This window comes from Pristis pectinata, chromosome 31 (genome assembly GCF_009764475.1).
Source record: "Pristis pectinata isolate sPriPec2 chromosome 31, sPriPec2.1.pri, whole genome shotgun sequence".
In the NCBI taxonomy this organism is placed as follows: domain Eukaryota; kingdom Metazoa; phylum Chordata; class Chondrichthyes; order Rhinopristiformes; family Pristidae; genus Pristis; species Pristis pectinata.
Window position 1 is genome coordinate 6,448,632 of NC_067435.1, and position 15,466 is coordinate 6,464,097.

Consider the following 15,466-nt stretch of genomic DNA (forward strand, 5'->3'; position numbering starts at 1 on the left):
TTTAGCGTTCGAGTGTATGCATTACAGTCTTGAGCTCCAAATGTTGTAATGTTTGTTTAGTTGCTGTATCTGTCTTTAAGTTGTGCCAACATGCATGGATAAATATTGAAGCTAAGATAATTGATAGGTTGGTAAACTGTCTTCTGTTAAACTGATGGAGCCAGCTTCTCTGCTAGTCGGACTCCTCCCTCACAGCTCCAATGATCCGGATTCAGTCCTGACCTCCAGCATTGCCTCTGGAGTTTGCATGTTATCCCTGCGACCATATTGGTTTCCCCAGGTGTTCTAGCTTCCTCTCGTGCCAAAGACATGCACGTTGGTACGTTAATTGGCCACTGTAAATTGTCCCGAATGGGTAGGTAAGTGGATGATAGAATTGATGGGAATTTGGGGAAAATGGGATTGTTCTGAGCCCAGCATCAACTCGATTGACTAAAAGGCCTCCGATGTTGTTAGGAACAACGGAAGTCAGTTTCAGAAATTTTGATCCAGTTCATAAAGAGCAAATCTAAAACACTGTTGCAGCTGGCGTATGAAAGGGCCACCAGGGCAAAATTGCACCATTGCACTGAAACGTGTTCTTGAGGCTAGAGCAAGATAGATTTGACTGTACCCTGACAAATATCCTGGCCTAAGAATGTTGATATTGGTAAGCATCAGTGATTAGATGAGTGTTCTTTCCTTCTGTCCTCCCTAATGCTTAACTGGCATTTGATAAGCTTTAATCTCCCAGGCATTCTAGGCAACCACCTTTCTCTTATTCATGTAATGTTGCATGACTTGGTCACAACATGGTCTGTGGCATTGCCTGATTCATTGTATTGGGAAATTAGGAATGTGAGCCATTGCCTGCAGTCCAGGTGTGCAATATTCTGTTGTTGATCTGGATTTTTCCTAATGCTTCCTTTGAAATGATCCTGCAGTTCATTTGCTGTCGACAGTTGAACCAGCAGAAAACATAGTAACAATTGGTTTTGGAAATTGGCGTGGCTGCAAACCACTTCTGAAATTTAAACACATCCTTTCCAAGTCATTTAAGTCATCCCTGAATATATAGTGCAGGATTCATTTAATGGTCTAATCTATACATGGGAATTGGTATTTTCAAATGATAATTAAAAGTATCAGATAATTTTCCCAACTGTGCCATGATCACCATTTCAACTGGATTTGAGGTACAAAGTAAATCTATCTTGCAGAACTAAATGTTCTGAGGTATTGCTGAGACTTGGCTTGATTTGCAATAAAGCTCTATTTCATTTGAATAGTACTGAGTGAATGCATTTGTGCACGTTTCTGAACTAAGACATTTGGAGGTCCAAGAAAATTACTTAAAAGGTTGTTGAACATAGTTGATGGAATACATGGTGGAAGAGATTGTGCTTAAGTGAACTCTCCAGAATCCTTAGCTGGGGACTTTTGAGTATCCCTATCAAAACAGACAATTAACTGGGTATTTGTTACCAGAAATGCAGCTTTTGTGGTATATATATTTTTTACTCTTTCTACTTTCTAGTTTGATATGTATCCAATGCATGTTGACTTTCTATATTTGGGGTTAAATTATATGTATTTTTTTTTACTTTGTATAGTTTTCTATTTTCATCATTTCTCAAATAAAACAAGTTTACAAACAAGAATGTGTTTGCTTGCTGGGTTGAGTTGTAGACTGTCCAGATCCATTTTAGGTCCCTGAATTTGAAATCTCTTACACATTTCCATGTCATTTGATGCACCTCATTGATTAGATGACCAGCTAGACAGGTAAGTTGGCTATACATCAAAAATGATAACTTGAAGCCAGGTTTCAATCAAAAGTCATGTGATAAACTCTGTCACCTTTCTGTCAATATACCTATTGAGTTTCATACTAAAGCTCTGAAATGTAATGCAGATCTGTTATCTGAGAATGGAAATTACAAGACATAACTAATTAACGTGACCAGAGATCATCCAGAAATGCCTTCATCATTCTAATCGCCAACTTTAGCTTCTTGGTCTGATCTTACCAGTCCTACTAAACTGTCCACTCTTGTTCAAAAACTACTTGCTGATCTCAACCTACACCCCTTGTCTGCAAATTGAGGAAATTCAGTAGTTGGGTTTCAAGCATCCTTACACTCAAAGCATGAAAAAAAAGTTTTTTAAGTTACAATTTTGGGGGGGGAGGGGGTGGGGGGAGTGTTTGGAAGGTAGGTGTGGTAGTGTAAAGTGGTTGCTGCGGCTGAGAAATAGCATTAGTAAACTAGTAGAAACATGAAAATTCTGTCAAAATCTGTTTTGGGATTTTGAAATGTGATACGTACAAGTCTGTCTAGCAGTTTGTAACTCTTGTAATGTCAGTGTATCTGTGTGTGAATAAAATTATTGTAGCAATTGAAGTGCTTAAATCTTCAATATTAAACCATTAATCTTGGTATTTCTATTTGGTAATTAAAATATGGGGGAAAGTATCGTTCGGTTAATTTTTTTTGCAAATTTACAACTTTTCCAGACTATTGTAGATGGAGAGAGAGGTGTTCCTGGGAGCCAAATGTTTTTAAAAAAAAGTTTGATTCTTCTGCAAAGCTCAGCAGCAGCATATCCTCACCCATAAGAATTCCATATCACTTGAAAACCTGCTTAATAGTCCATAACTAGATCTTTTGGTATATCTGAGAGAGCAGGCTGAATTGTGGTTGGGGTTGTGTTTTCCAAAAAGTCATTTGGACTGCATACAAAGTATCAAAGTTCACAGTGCGTTACAAAGTGAACTATTGTGTAAGCAGACACACACAAACAACTAGGTTCAATAAGAAACAGTAAGGTGAAGGACAGCTAATTGTGCAAGTAATGTTCAAGGGAAGAACGTTGACCAAGACTACACGCTTCAAGAACCATCGAATTTGTGTTTCTGTATCAACCATCTATTAATTTATGGGTTCATCTTAAGGATGGGATCTTTGACACTCCACTGTGTTCTTAGCACTTTTCAGCTGGAATGCACCTTCAATGCTGAACCTGTAGCAGGAGTGCAGATGCTCTCAGTGGACAAATCCAGTTCAAGAAGGCAGCTAATTTACTTAAAACTGAAAGGAAAATTCAAGTCTTTAAAAAGATAAATGTACATTTTTTCAATAGGGTAATGGTAATATATAAACTATCTGTAAAATTAGCTCCAGGTTAACTTAAATGGACACATGTAATATGCACGTCCTCTAATTATCTGAAGAAAACCAGGTCATCAAATGTAGCTTGATAAATTGGAAGTTTCTTTAATATTAATGGTGAGACTTAGCCGCGACTGTTGAAGTAATAACATATGAACTTGCTTCAAAAGGGATGCATGAGCAACACTTTTTTTTCCCCTTCACATCTGCATTACCCTCCCTATGCATAAAGGACTTTGGCTTCTTGACTGTAAAATGACACACAGCCTTTGTTTCCACACTGAACTGGCCAACCTTTTTTAATTGTAGGCAGGATAGCTTATCGAAAGACTGCTTTCACTGCATCTGAAAGCAAGAGTATCATCGGAAATAAATGAGGACAGGGTTATGAAAGTAGAAAATAGTCTTGTATAGGGGTTACAATAAAATAAATAGGCTACCTGAGATCTTCCTATAATTTACTCAACTCTCTCTATTCTCTTTTCATCTTTCTTCTTCCCTTTACCAAACCAGTATTCTGCCCCCAACCCCAAAGTAAGTTGCAGTCTCAAGTTGTCCCTAATTTCATTCCTATATGTCCTAGCTTCAATTTGTCCAGGGGGCAGGGGGGTGTCGGGGAGAGGAATACTATTTGATGCCACATGCTGAATGTCTGTGGGAGGAGTTGGGCTTGGTTTTGTACTTGGTAAACAATATAATTAATCTGGCCTAAAATTGCTAAAATGAATGGGGTCATAGTGCGTGACCCTGAGAATTAGTGTCTTCAGAAGAGAAGGGAGGAAAAAATTAAGAGAACGGTCTCTTTTTGTAATTGGCTGAATTTCCCAAGCTGTATCTAATACAGATGTACTTTATAAAGAAGCAAAATTTTCCAGAGGCATCAAAAACACTGACAGAATATTTTCAAACATTTCAACTCTTTAGGTAGATCAACTGTTGTTGATAATATGGGTAGCCCCTCCCTGTATATATTTGGGATTTGGAACAATAATAATTTCCCATTACATTTCTGGTGATGGTGGCTTGTAAATTTCTTGGGCCAGAGAATGTTCTTTGCTTTGAATAGCAGAAAAGGTTTTTGGTTCCTATAAATGGCATCAAAAGATTCACAAAAAGTTGTTCATCCTTTCTATTGCAGGGTGGATTTCTGTTGTTTTATTTGAATTGTTCATGTGCGTTTAAAGTATTTGGTTCATTTCTAGGGCCGTGGAAATTTTTACCTTTTGGTTATGATGGGCTTTCAGGTAAAGGGACTTCAGATGTCTTCATAGTGAATTGTACAATGTAACACATCGTAACTGCAGGAATCTGCAATATTCTTGGCAGCAAATAAGGAAACTTCTCATTGACTCTATTAACATTTTGGATTAATTATGTTATAACATGCTTCCCTTATTCTTGTCTCTTTTTTGCAAATTAGTTTACATTTTCTGTTTTATCCACTGGATGTATTCACGCATGTTTAACTTAAATATATTTCTATATAGGCTGCAATGCTGTTGGAAATGCAAATATTTCAGCACCAAGATGCTGGATAAAATATTGGGCTGGTTACTCTGACCAGTCTTAAACCTATTGCTTAATAGAGTTATTTATGTTAATGTTTTAAGATCAAGGTGCTCCAAAAAGAGCATTATCAAACCTTTATGGAGCCACAAATAAATATTAGGGCTGATGAGGTAGGTTTTAAGGACCTTGAAGGAAAAAAAAACAATTGGTAACAGTTGGAGTTCCAAAGCTTAGTGTTTTGGTAGCTGAAGACTTGTGATTAAAATGTGGGATGCTCAAGAGGTCAGATTTGGAGGAATTAGGACTAAAGGAGATGACAAATGTTGGGGGAAATGAGGGCATGGAGCGATACGAATACGAAGATAAATTTAAAAATGGGTTTCTGTTTAACCACCATAGGTCAGCGAGCTACAGGTTAGTCGATTGTGTAAAACTTGAATCGGAGAGAGAGGGCAGTGGCGGAGAATGACCTTTTGTAGATGGGAAGCAACTGAGACTGCTTTGGAAAAGTTGAACCTAATCATTTAGGGGTCAAACATGGCATCAACGTTAGTGAGTGGTTCCAGATGGTTGTCACAGAAGTCAAAATGGTGATGACCAGTGGACTTTCAGTTGGAGAAAATTTCTTTCTGTCCAGTCCTGGATCGTGAAGTAGTTAGTTGTGAGTTGGCGGAGCTTCCTACTCTTTCCCCTGCATCTCAGCTGCATATATTTGCAGTCAGATGAAATGTAAGCATTAGCTGTTGAGGAACTGTGAAGCAGGAATTTAGCTTTCAGATGGATGGGTAACATTTACAGCCTGAAAGAGTGGCTGCATGTTGATTCTTGTACATGTGTGATTAAAGATATTTCCCTTCAACCTTTGCTAATTTACTAAGTTAATTGAATTAATAAAATTATGATCGGATAGAAGGTAACTGGTTGATCAATTGGTGACCTGGAGGGGGAAAATTTATTTTTTGAATTCATCACACATGATATCTGCAACTCCACTTGAAACAACATATAAAATGACCAAAATAACCCAAAATCTCTTCTGTAGCCTGGTCTAGTTGATTCTGCTTAAACAGAGAATAAATCTTTGTGTTCCAGTGTTTGACAGTAATTGTTGAGAAACCCCATCAAATATCATAATCTGGCAAAATAAAATTTGTGCTCCGTTAATTTTGCATAAATATAAAAAGTAGAGCGGCCTAACTTTTTTCTGTGACTTCTAACTTCTCCAAAGACGAAGATGGAATTTTAGAGTTTCATGGAAGATAGTTGCTCCTTGAAAACCTTTTTGCATGGAAAATGGCTCTCATGTTGGGCTGCTAAAGGGGGTCTAATATTGGCCTGTTCGTTGGGTGCATGAAGTAGGGGGAGACCTTTTTGGGGAAAATATTCCCAGGATATACACATCAAAAAACAAAAGTAACTTAATAAGCAGTGCTCTCTGGAATTGAAACTATTAATTGGGAATAATGAGATGAGCATTCCTTGTATTTGGATATTATTTCATATGAAAAATTCTGCTTTTGCAGCCTTTATCTGTTGGTGTTTGATCCCAGTTTTTAATTGCTGGACTGATGCTGTCACCAGATCCTAACATTACCCTGATATTCACACAGGTGCACTTTTGAGCACATCCTTGCAGACCAGCTTTTGCCAGCCATAGTTGAGGACTCGAGACAAATCTCAGGGTCCCAACAATTGTCTGAGCTGGAAGAACACAGAAATCAAACCCTCCCCTGTTTGACGGTAGGCAAGGTGCATTCTAACCGTCTCTCACATTTCATTACCACTGGGTCATAATGGCATTCATAGAAAGTGATAGGTTGGTGTAACAGGTAACACGGAGTAACCAGAATAATAAAAAAACACATAACCACTATATATCTATTTAATGGATGCTTCATGCAGCCTTTATTACTGCTTAGTTTGTCCTAAATGATTGGAGCAGTGGTGTGCAGGTGTGGTTTGGAAGCAGAGAGGATGCCAGTTTGCATTAGTATTGTTCTTGAAGACTTGAATGTGTCCTTCAAAATTTGAAAATAGAAACTAATGGAGAGAAATCAGTGGATATAATAAATCAGTCCTTAATAGACTTATTATTACTGAAACTTAAGAAGACTAGTCACTATCCTGTACATGCGAAATTTCTTAATGTTTTTCACACCCACCCCTGTAATTTGTAGTGAAATTTTATCATCTAATTAACAATTGAAATTTTAGCATTGCTTATTTGTGCTGGCAAAATCTACATTCAGTTTGGATGGTCATGGAGTTAGAGATAAAGCAAGGAAACAGGGCTTTTGGTTTATTGGGTCCATACTGACCATCAAGAACCAAATGGTGTGACGTTTAGTTTTCACCTGTAATGTTTACACTCTTTTGACTTTCAAATTGGCTGTATTTCCTGAAAAGAATTTTTAATTGAGTTTCTCATCTTTTCCAAGATTCTACCATTTGAGTGCATTCAATAAAAGAAGAAACAAATGGAAGATTTGATTTGGGACTGGCATGGGCAAAATTATTATCACCAAAAGCACATTTCAACAACAGCACATTTAAAAACTCCTACATCCCAAATTTATGATGGGTATACAGAATTTCCTGTGAACAAAGAAAACTAAGGAACGGACTACTGGAAAGAGTAGTTGAGGTGAAACAACTTCATTTTTGACCTTCCACTGATTCTAATGTGTCATACTTGGTTTTGCATCCAATTTTAGATCAGCAGTAATTTCCTCCAGTTAAATATTAGATAGACCTAGTTACTGACTCCACTTTCCTTCCTGTTACTGAACCGGACAATTCATACTATCCTGGTGTCATATTTAATTCAGAAGAGTATCAAACCTGACTTCTATTTATTTCTATTTTGAGAACATTCCTGAAATGTGTCAGCTTGTTTGCAAACCATCTAATGTGCCTTTGTTACCTCTGGACTTGACTATTGCAATACAATCTTGGCCTGCTTCCATGTCTATCTGTTAACTCTGTTTGCTGCCTCCTGGTTATGTATTAAAATTCACAGTTTTACTTTCAAATTCCTCTATGGCCTCATCTCTCCCTAATCTAATCTTCTCTCATCTTGCAATGTTCCAGCATATCTACAAATTCTGGCTACTTGAGCATTCACCATTATCAGCTATGCTTTTAGCTTCTAAGGGCCTGTGCTCTGAAGTTCCCTCTAAACTTCCTGCCAGTTGACTTTTTTTAATCTGTTTTTCCCTAAGCACTTAGTCATTTGCTACACAGCTTGAGTCTACATTTAAATAAAATATGGGCAATCTGCTGATTGGCCTCCACTCCATTTTCCTGTCAGATCCCCATAAACTTCTTACCAGTCTTGAATATATTTAATGAATCTGCATCCACGGTGCTCTTGTATAAAGAATCTCCAAAATTCACAGCCCTTTGACAGCAATTCTCCCTCCTTCAACTCCCTTATCTTGAAATAATTCCCTTCATCTTGAAATATTTACCTGTAGTTCTCGGCACCCCTTCCAGCAGGTGCAACCCCATTAGCATCTACCCTCTGACAGAATCTTACCATCTATTGAGGATGTACATACATAAACATGTTGATGTTATTACATTTTGGACTTGAAATAATTAGATTCTCCTATAATAGGATCATAATTTGTATACTGATTGGGTCATGAAAGGTGGACTAAATAATCTTTCTTACTTGTAAATACCTTTTCAACCTTGGAGTTCAGTGATATCCAGAGGTTTCCAGATGAGCATTTTCTTTTTTTTTTCCCCTCTCCATGTTATCTTGTTGCCCGATTTCTTGTGTTATTTTTGTTTTCTTTCTCTCACTGGGTATCAGCTCTGGTTCCTATTCACCATTTCCTGATGTACTCTTTTATTCTTCCACCTACCCTGCTAATCTGTACTGGGACCTTGGCCCTTTTATTAATTGTGGAAGAAAGTGGCAAGAGGTAAAAAGATTAAAAACACCATTGTTAGAAAATACAGTGCTTTGTGATGTCAAAATATACTTAAATAAAAACAGACTTGCATTTTTTTTTGACATTTCTCAAGTTTCAAGATGTTCTAAAGTACCTTATCAAATATCCTTGAAATATAGTCATGATGTAATGTAGACAATGCGGCACTCACTTTGCACTTCCACAGAAAAGAAATTTGATAGTGATCCTGTAATTGAGAGTCAGGAAGACTAATGGAGTACTTAAGATTTTGTAGTTCAGCAAGCGAGACAACTTTGAAAATCTCATCTATTGAAGTGTTGGTTCAGATTTTTGTGGAAAAGCATTTTATGGTTTGTGTTGTGAAAACAAGTTGTAAATATAAGAATCTACCTCAATGATCTGTTGTAAAGTGATAGTATGCTTTAAAATTTAACTACCAAAACTGTTTAACAACTTTGTTCCTTCAAAATTTTACTGCTTGTCCACTCCCTTTGCTACCATTGGCTCCCATGCCTTCATGTCTCAGGCTTGATATCCAATATTTCTTCCCTATACCAGTCCCTTTTTAAACCCTGCCTAAGTCTTTGATCAAGCTTTAGTCATATTCTAATACTACCCTTGAGCTCTGTATCCATTTTATTTTGTATAGTTATGCTTCTAGGAAGCATGTTCAAACATTTCATTCAGTTAAATGAAAGTTGTAATACAGAGTTGTAAATTGTTTCTTTGAACTTCACAATGTATACTCACATTTACCATCTGGAAATCTTCTTCATTCATACTTCTTGTTTTCATTCTTCTCAGTTTCCAAATCAGGATTGGTTATCATACCTGCTTTATACTTCCATGTTACAGATGTTGATAGTCAAAAGACATTTTTTCCAAATAATTTAGCACAATCTATTAATGTAAAGGGGCACTTGATCTCGGTGGAAAGGAGATGATTGCAGATTTTGATTTTGGCCGCATTGATATAGCACTTAAACAAATTTAATGCAGTTAATTGTTTGGTGCTCAGATGTACACCAGTTTTACTGGACTCTGTGTGGATGTGTGTGTGTGTGTGTGTGTGTGTGTGTGTGTGTGTGTGTAAGCAGTTGTCATAATGTGAAAGTTTAGCATAATGTTTTAAATTTTCAGCATGTACAATGCATGTTGCATTGTGCTAAATATTGACTTGAAGTCTCAAGTATTATTTGACCATAATCTTTGCTGGATAATGTATAGAGCAGTGTCTGATTTTATGTAGTGAACCTGTACAGATGTGATCTTTGGTGGGAGAGGGAGTGGTTAGAGAATTGGTAGACAACCCGTATTTTCTCAGTACCTCTTCCGCTTTACAATTATAAATATCTGAGAACTGCTTTAACCCCTGTGGGTCTACCTTCTGTTTATAATATAAGCTTGAGTTTGCATTTAAAAGTTGCCATGTGATGTTTGACAGGACCGATGGATTTGATTGTAATTCTATTCACCTGCTGTGCGATATGATACAATACATACCTTGTTAATGAAAATACTAAAAAGGAGCATGTGCTTAAAAAGCACAATGACTTGCATAAAATTAGGAAATTGTGGTCTTTTGACTCATTAGATCAACATCTGGAAGGAAGCAATGAATCATGTAGTTAACCAGATATAGTGTCTCAATGCTCATTTTTCATGCTCTTATAAAATACTGTTGGGACAGTGAGTTGAAATCGTATAATTGCTTACTTTAGCTTGATTGAGTTTAGAGGAGTTTAAATAGACAGGTCTGTAAAACCCTACAAGAGATGGGGCAGTAGGCTCATGATTGCAGGACACAGGCTTTTTCCACATGATACTTAACCACAGATGTTTTGTAATCTATTGAACAAAAGATGCATGTTGAGTGAAACCAACCAATTCCATATTCGTAGGGAAAACCACTGCTGTCCACTCTGTGCCACCAGTTACAACAACCTTGAAATGAGTTGCCTGTGCTTAATAGAAAAATAGAAGAACTTCAATCTGGAGGGGCGTGAAGCAGCACCAAATGACAAGAATATAATTGATTAAGAGGACCTCATTGAATCTTCAATTGTATCCATACCTGTCATAAGCTAATTAACTCCTATGAAATACTGTTACCAAACTGGAAATGATTTTTCCAGGGTAGGAAAGTATAATTCAGATCTCCTAGTGGAAATCTTCGACTGAGTAAACTCTGGGGGTTGATGGCATATCATGTGCTCACCCTTTTAGGGTGCAATTGAAAAGATGAAGGGTTAAAACTTGAAGGAAGTGGAATAAAAAACATCAAAAAGAAAGATAAAATTCCCATTCTACAACAAAAACTTCAATAGAATCCTCTTGGTGCAATCACAAATCCTGTTGTACTTGGGTGCAAGAAGGGGTCCTCTATTGGAGCTGTTTTTTCTTTAAAGTCACTTGGAGCTCTTGTGTATATAGTATAGTTTAGATTTAGTTGTCCATTAGCCAGCACATCTCAATTTCAACTCTCTTCTGCAGAGGTGCCACCTAAAACCAAACATGGCAGCCACAAGAGTCGCTCTGGACGGGAGCAGAAGAAGGTAGGAATAATCAACGGGCTGAGACTCTGTGCTGTTTGTTTACTGGTGGGGGTGGCTTGGGTTTTGAGCATTTCTTCATCTGCTGCTGAAAAGAAACTAAACATATTTCAGACTCCATCTGCTTTTTCTTCCCTCCACCTCTCCTGCCCCAGCATGTTAATGATTCTACTACAGTGACTTGTTCTCTGTCACTTCTAAGTGGTGAGCAACATCCTCTTGTTTCCTGTAAAAGGCAACCAATCAACTCTCAATGTATTTTAAAACTATATTGCCAAATCCCCCTGAAAATTGACTTCTGATGGTAAAACTCTAAATGGGATATTATGAGCATGATCCTCCCATTTGTCTTTCTGCCTAAGATGCAATAGGAAGGTTCTTAACGTTTTAGTGGGGAGGGGGTAACACAGCTCTGGACTACAAAAGATTACAGAGGTGCATTTTACATTTCTCACACAAACTGCCCATAATCTCAGTGACATCTGAGCCAGGCTGATTAGGAGAGGGAGATGTTATGCCTGGGACTCCTTCATTCATATGCACCATTCAGTCCTCCTCAAGGCCCTTCAAGCTGGTTGTCTGCTTTGGCCTGAGCCATTAGTGATGCAGAAAAGATGGTGTTGCAGAAAATAACAAAAGTGGAGTTGTACATTTGCGAGGGAGAAAATTATCACTCAACAACAGAACAAAATGCCAAATTTTTCTTATTTTGGGAAAATTTGATGTTTTGGTAAAATGTTGATTATTTGTTTAATATTATATGGGTTTGAGAAGTGTACAAAATTACAAAGTACTTGTTATTTGTACTACGGTCAAAGGTGAAGCTCAGTGAATGTCAACTATTCCAAATGAAGCTTCAAATGGACATGTTTGAGAGCTCCCAGGTTTTCACCCGCCCTGGTGTTTTTCAACACCATCAGAAATCCATAAATTGGAACATTTTGGAATTGTTTTGCTGGTATTCTTTCATGCTGTCCTAATTATTTAGATTGTGACTGCTCAGTATTACGATTATTCACTTCGACATTTTATTATTGCCCTTATCCACAATAACCTGTTAATCCTAGTTTCCAGAGGTCCAATTGACCCCCAGCAGTCTTTAGAAGTGGTTACTTGTTTTACCACTCCTTTAGTGAAAATATCTCTCTGAAATGGCCTATTTCGAATTTTTAACTGAGGTTCCCTCATTCTTGATTTCTCCAACAGAATTATTTCTCTGTTTTTACTCTATGTAATTCTTCTAGCGTTTTTAAACTGCTTGATGTGATCACTTCTAACTTTGATGCGCCCAAAAGAACGCAAGCTAAATTAGAGACTCCTGTAGATGTTGTAGCGGACACTGGTCTGGTGGAATCCATCTTATCTACAGAACTCTCATCAGAGTTTTTTGTAAAGACTTGTTTTTAATAGTTCCATTATAATTTCAGTAGCTTAATATTTCCAGACTGAGACTTGACTAAGAGCTAGGATCTTCCTGTTGTTAAATTTTAATATTTTATTACTACACTGGTGCTACACGGATGCCTGACATGTGGATCCCATGCAGTTAGCTTTTTGACGTAGGAAATTTACCAGACTGGCGGAGACCGCTAGCTAATCAGACTGGTTTTCTCTGCTCCTGAACTTAATTTGGAAGTTTTACTTTGGCTGTGCAAGACCATTCCCTTTGGTACTTAGATTGAAGAGTGGAGGGTTGTGTTGATAGGAAGTAGATGGAAATAGATAATAGCACAATGAGATATTATTTAGTGTGTAGGTAATCTGTGATTTGTATTTTGAACAGGTGTTAGTGTCTTCACTACTGAGCCAACAGCATCTTTCCTTCCCAACCTTAACTAATTTTCCCCTCTTAAAGGATGTTGATTAAAAACATAAACTCTCACTGACTCGTGTTTCAGTTTATTTTTAAAAGCGAGGTTTAACCTGCTTTTCCAACATAACTCTGTCAAAGGCCAGTTTCATTGTAAGCATGCAGTTCACTGTGGTTTGATTTGAATGTGACCATTTGAATTTGTGGAACTGTACATTGTACCAGGCTGTTAGCAAGGAATTTCATTGCACCCTGGTGTATGTGACAACAAACCAATTTGAATCTGATCATCATAGAATTTGGTAGAAGCAGGTTTGATCCTTCAGGCTTCATGGTCATTCCTAATTGGTGGTTTTAGTTGTGGAAGATGGAGGCCTGTTCCATCTACTTTAGAAGAAGAAAGAGTTGGAAAAACTGGAGTGGGTTTGTGTTTTCTGGATCACTTGAACGTATCAACAACTGGCTCTGTGGACTGGGAGCAAATTAGTTCCAAATATTGGAAGGTTAGAGAGAAAATTGCCAATAAAATTTTAAAAACAAACAATTCGGGGAAATGCATTCAGCATCGTGAGTGGTAGAAAATTTAAAATTAGACTAAAATTTTTTTTTAATACTAGTACTCAACTTTAATGATTTTTTTCTTTTTTCTACAGCAACACCACCACCACCATCAACCACCACAGCCAATGAAGCAATCACCTCAACAGTTTGTACCTGCTCCCCTTCCAGTCATGGAGCCACAGATATTGACCAATGCCTATGATGCCATGCCGCACTTTGGACAGCCCATGATGCACCTTCCTCACCAAAGCGAGCTGCAGACGCATTTGCCGCCACCACCCGAACAGCATTCGCCCCCTCACCTCACCCAGCATTCAGTGGTGTCTCCACCAGGTGTGTGCGCAGTTTCATAGCCTTTTAGTGAAGTACAATACCTGAGAAAACCTTTCAAATTGTATAGTCACCATTAAATTTTCCACGAGGATTCACTGAAGAGACATGCTAGTTGTGTCAATTTTAATATTGTGTGCTCTGCTTGGAAAAGCACTAGAGTTAAATTGTGTTGTATTGAAACCCACTTCCTGAATGAATGTTACATTATTGGAGCAGCAAATAATCTGAAGGAGGAACTCAGCGGGTGGAGCAGCATCTGTGGGAGGAAAGGAATTGTCAATGTTTTGGGTCAAAACTCTGCATCAGGCCCTGAAATGTCGACAATTCCACCAGATTCCAGCATCTGCAGTCCCTTGTGTTTCTGATGTTACCATAACATTTGGCCTCCATCCTTCTGTAAACTATTCTGCTAAATATCATGCCCATTCACCTGGGCCAGCAAAATTGTCTTGTGGAAGAATGAATAAAGATCTGCTTATTAATGTTTAGTTCAGCTGTTGATACAGTTTGTAGGATGGATGAAGTGGGAAATGGAGGAAGACCTTGAAGAAAATCAAAGAGAAAAGACATACAGCTGATTTAAAAAGGGCTGAGTTAGGCCAGGATGTGTTTTAAAATAAAAAAAAGTTGAGGAAATGTAAAAGGTTAATATCCCAAATATTAAATTGCAAATGTTGGATAAGGATGCATGGTGATCGGTAAATCTGGTACTGGTCAGGAAACCATTCTTGACAATGATTGGAATCCAATTTCAAATAGAGAAATGAAGGTGCAAATGCTGGCAATATTTAAGAAACAAATGAAAAAAGGGAAAGAAAATGAAGAGGCTGTAAGTGTGTTGTTTGGCTGTCCATTATCTATACTCGGTGTAATGGTCTACCGTACGCTGAAACTAATAATTCAACTTTGTATTTTATTCTTCCTTTTTAGCTTTGCACAGTAGTCTGCCTCAACAGCCATCCAGACCCAGTGGTAAAGCAGCACCACTACCTCCAAAACAGCCTCGGCCTCTTGCACAGTCCCCGCCCATGGTCCCACAGCCTATGTTACAGCCCCCACAGATGACACAACCGCCAGCAATTCTAGAAGAGGAAGAACCACCATCTCATCTCTCAATCCCTCTGCATACTACTCAGATGCACCTGTACCTGCAGCAGCTGCAGAAGGCCCAGAATCAAACCCCGCTTCTCTCGACGACCTCGTCCCAGCCCCAGCCCCAGCCAGTCCTTAACCAAGCCCAGGCATCCCACACGCAGCCCCAACCTCCACCGCACACTCAGGCTGCGCCACATCCCCAGCCTCAGCCTCTTCCCCCACAGCAGGTACAGCAGCAGCATCAGCCGAGGCCACTTCACATGCAACCCATGCAGTTTCCACCACACATCCAACAGCCACAGCCACAACACCAGCCTCCTCAGCAGGCAAAACCCCAGCAAGTCATTCAACATCACCACTCCCCACGACAGCCGAAGCCTGACCCCTACTCCACAGGTAAGGAGTCTTAACATCCGTCCTTGACTCTGCTTTTTGTGCAATAATTCCTCAATTTTCAAAAGGGAATTCCTGGAAAATGTTCTGTTAAGCAAAATTTTGTAAATCGCAAAGGCTTTTCCCATTTAAAGCTTAAAA

General features: G+C 38.4%; 1 protein-coding gene across 7 annotated transcripts in view; it reads left to right on the forward strand.

Moving 5' to 3' along the window:
• The window catches only part of brd4 (bromodomain containing 4), a 151,570-nt gene that overhangs the window by 114,693 nt on the left and 21,411 nt on the right, over window positions 1-15,466 (forward strand). For all 7 annotated transcript variants that reach the window (XM_052042196.1, XM_052042194.1, XM_052042195.1 and 4 more), the window contains 3 exons: window positions 11,075-11,136; window positions 13,597-13,837; window positions 14,768-15,328. In XM_052042196.1, coding sequence (XP_051898156.1) covers window positions 11,075-11,136; window positions 13,597-13,837; window positions 14,768-15,328 — 864 coding nt within the window. The remainder of the gene's footprint in view (window positions 1-11,074; window positions 11,137-13,596; window positions 13,838-14,767; window positions 15,329-15,466) is intronic.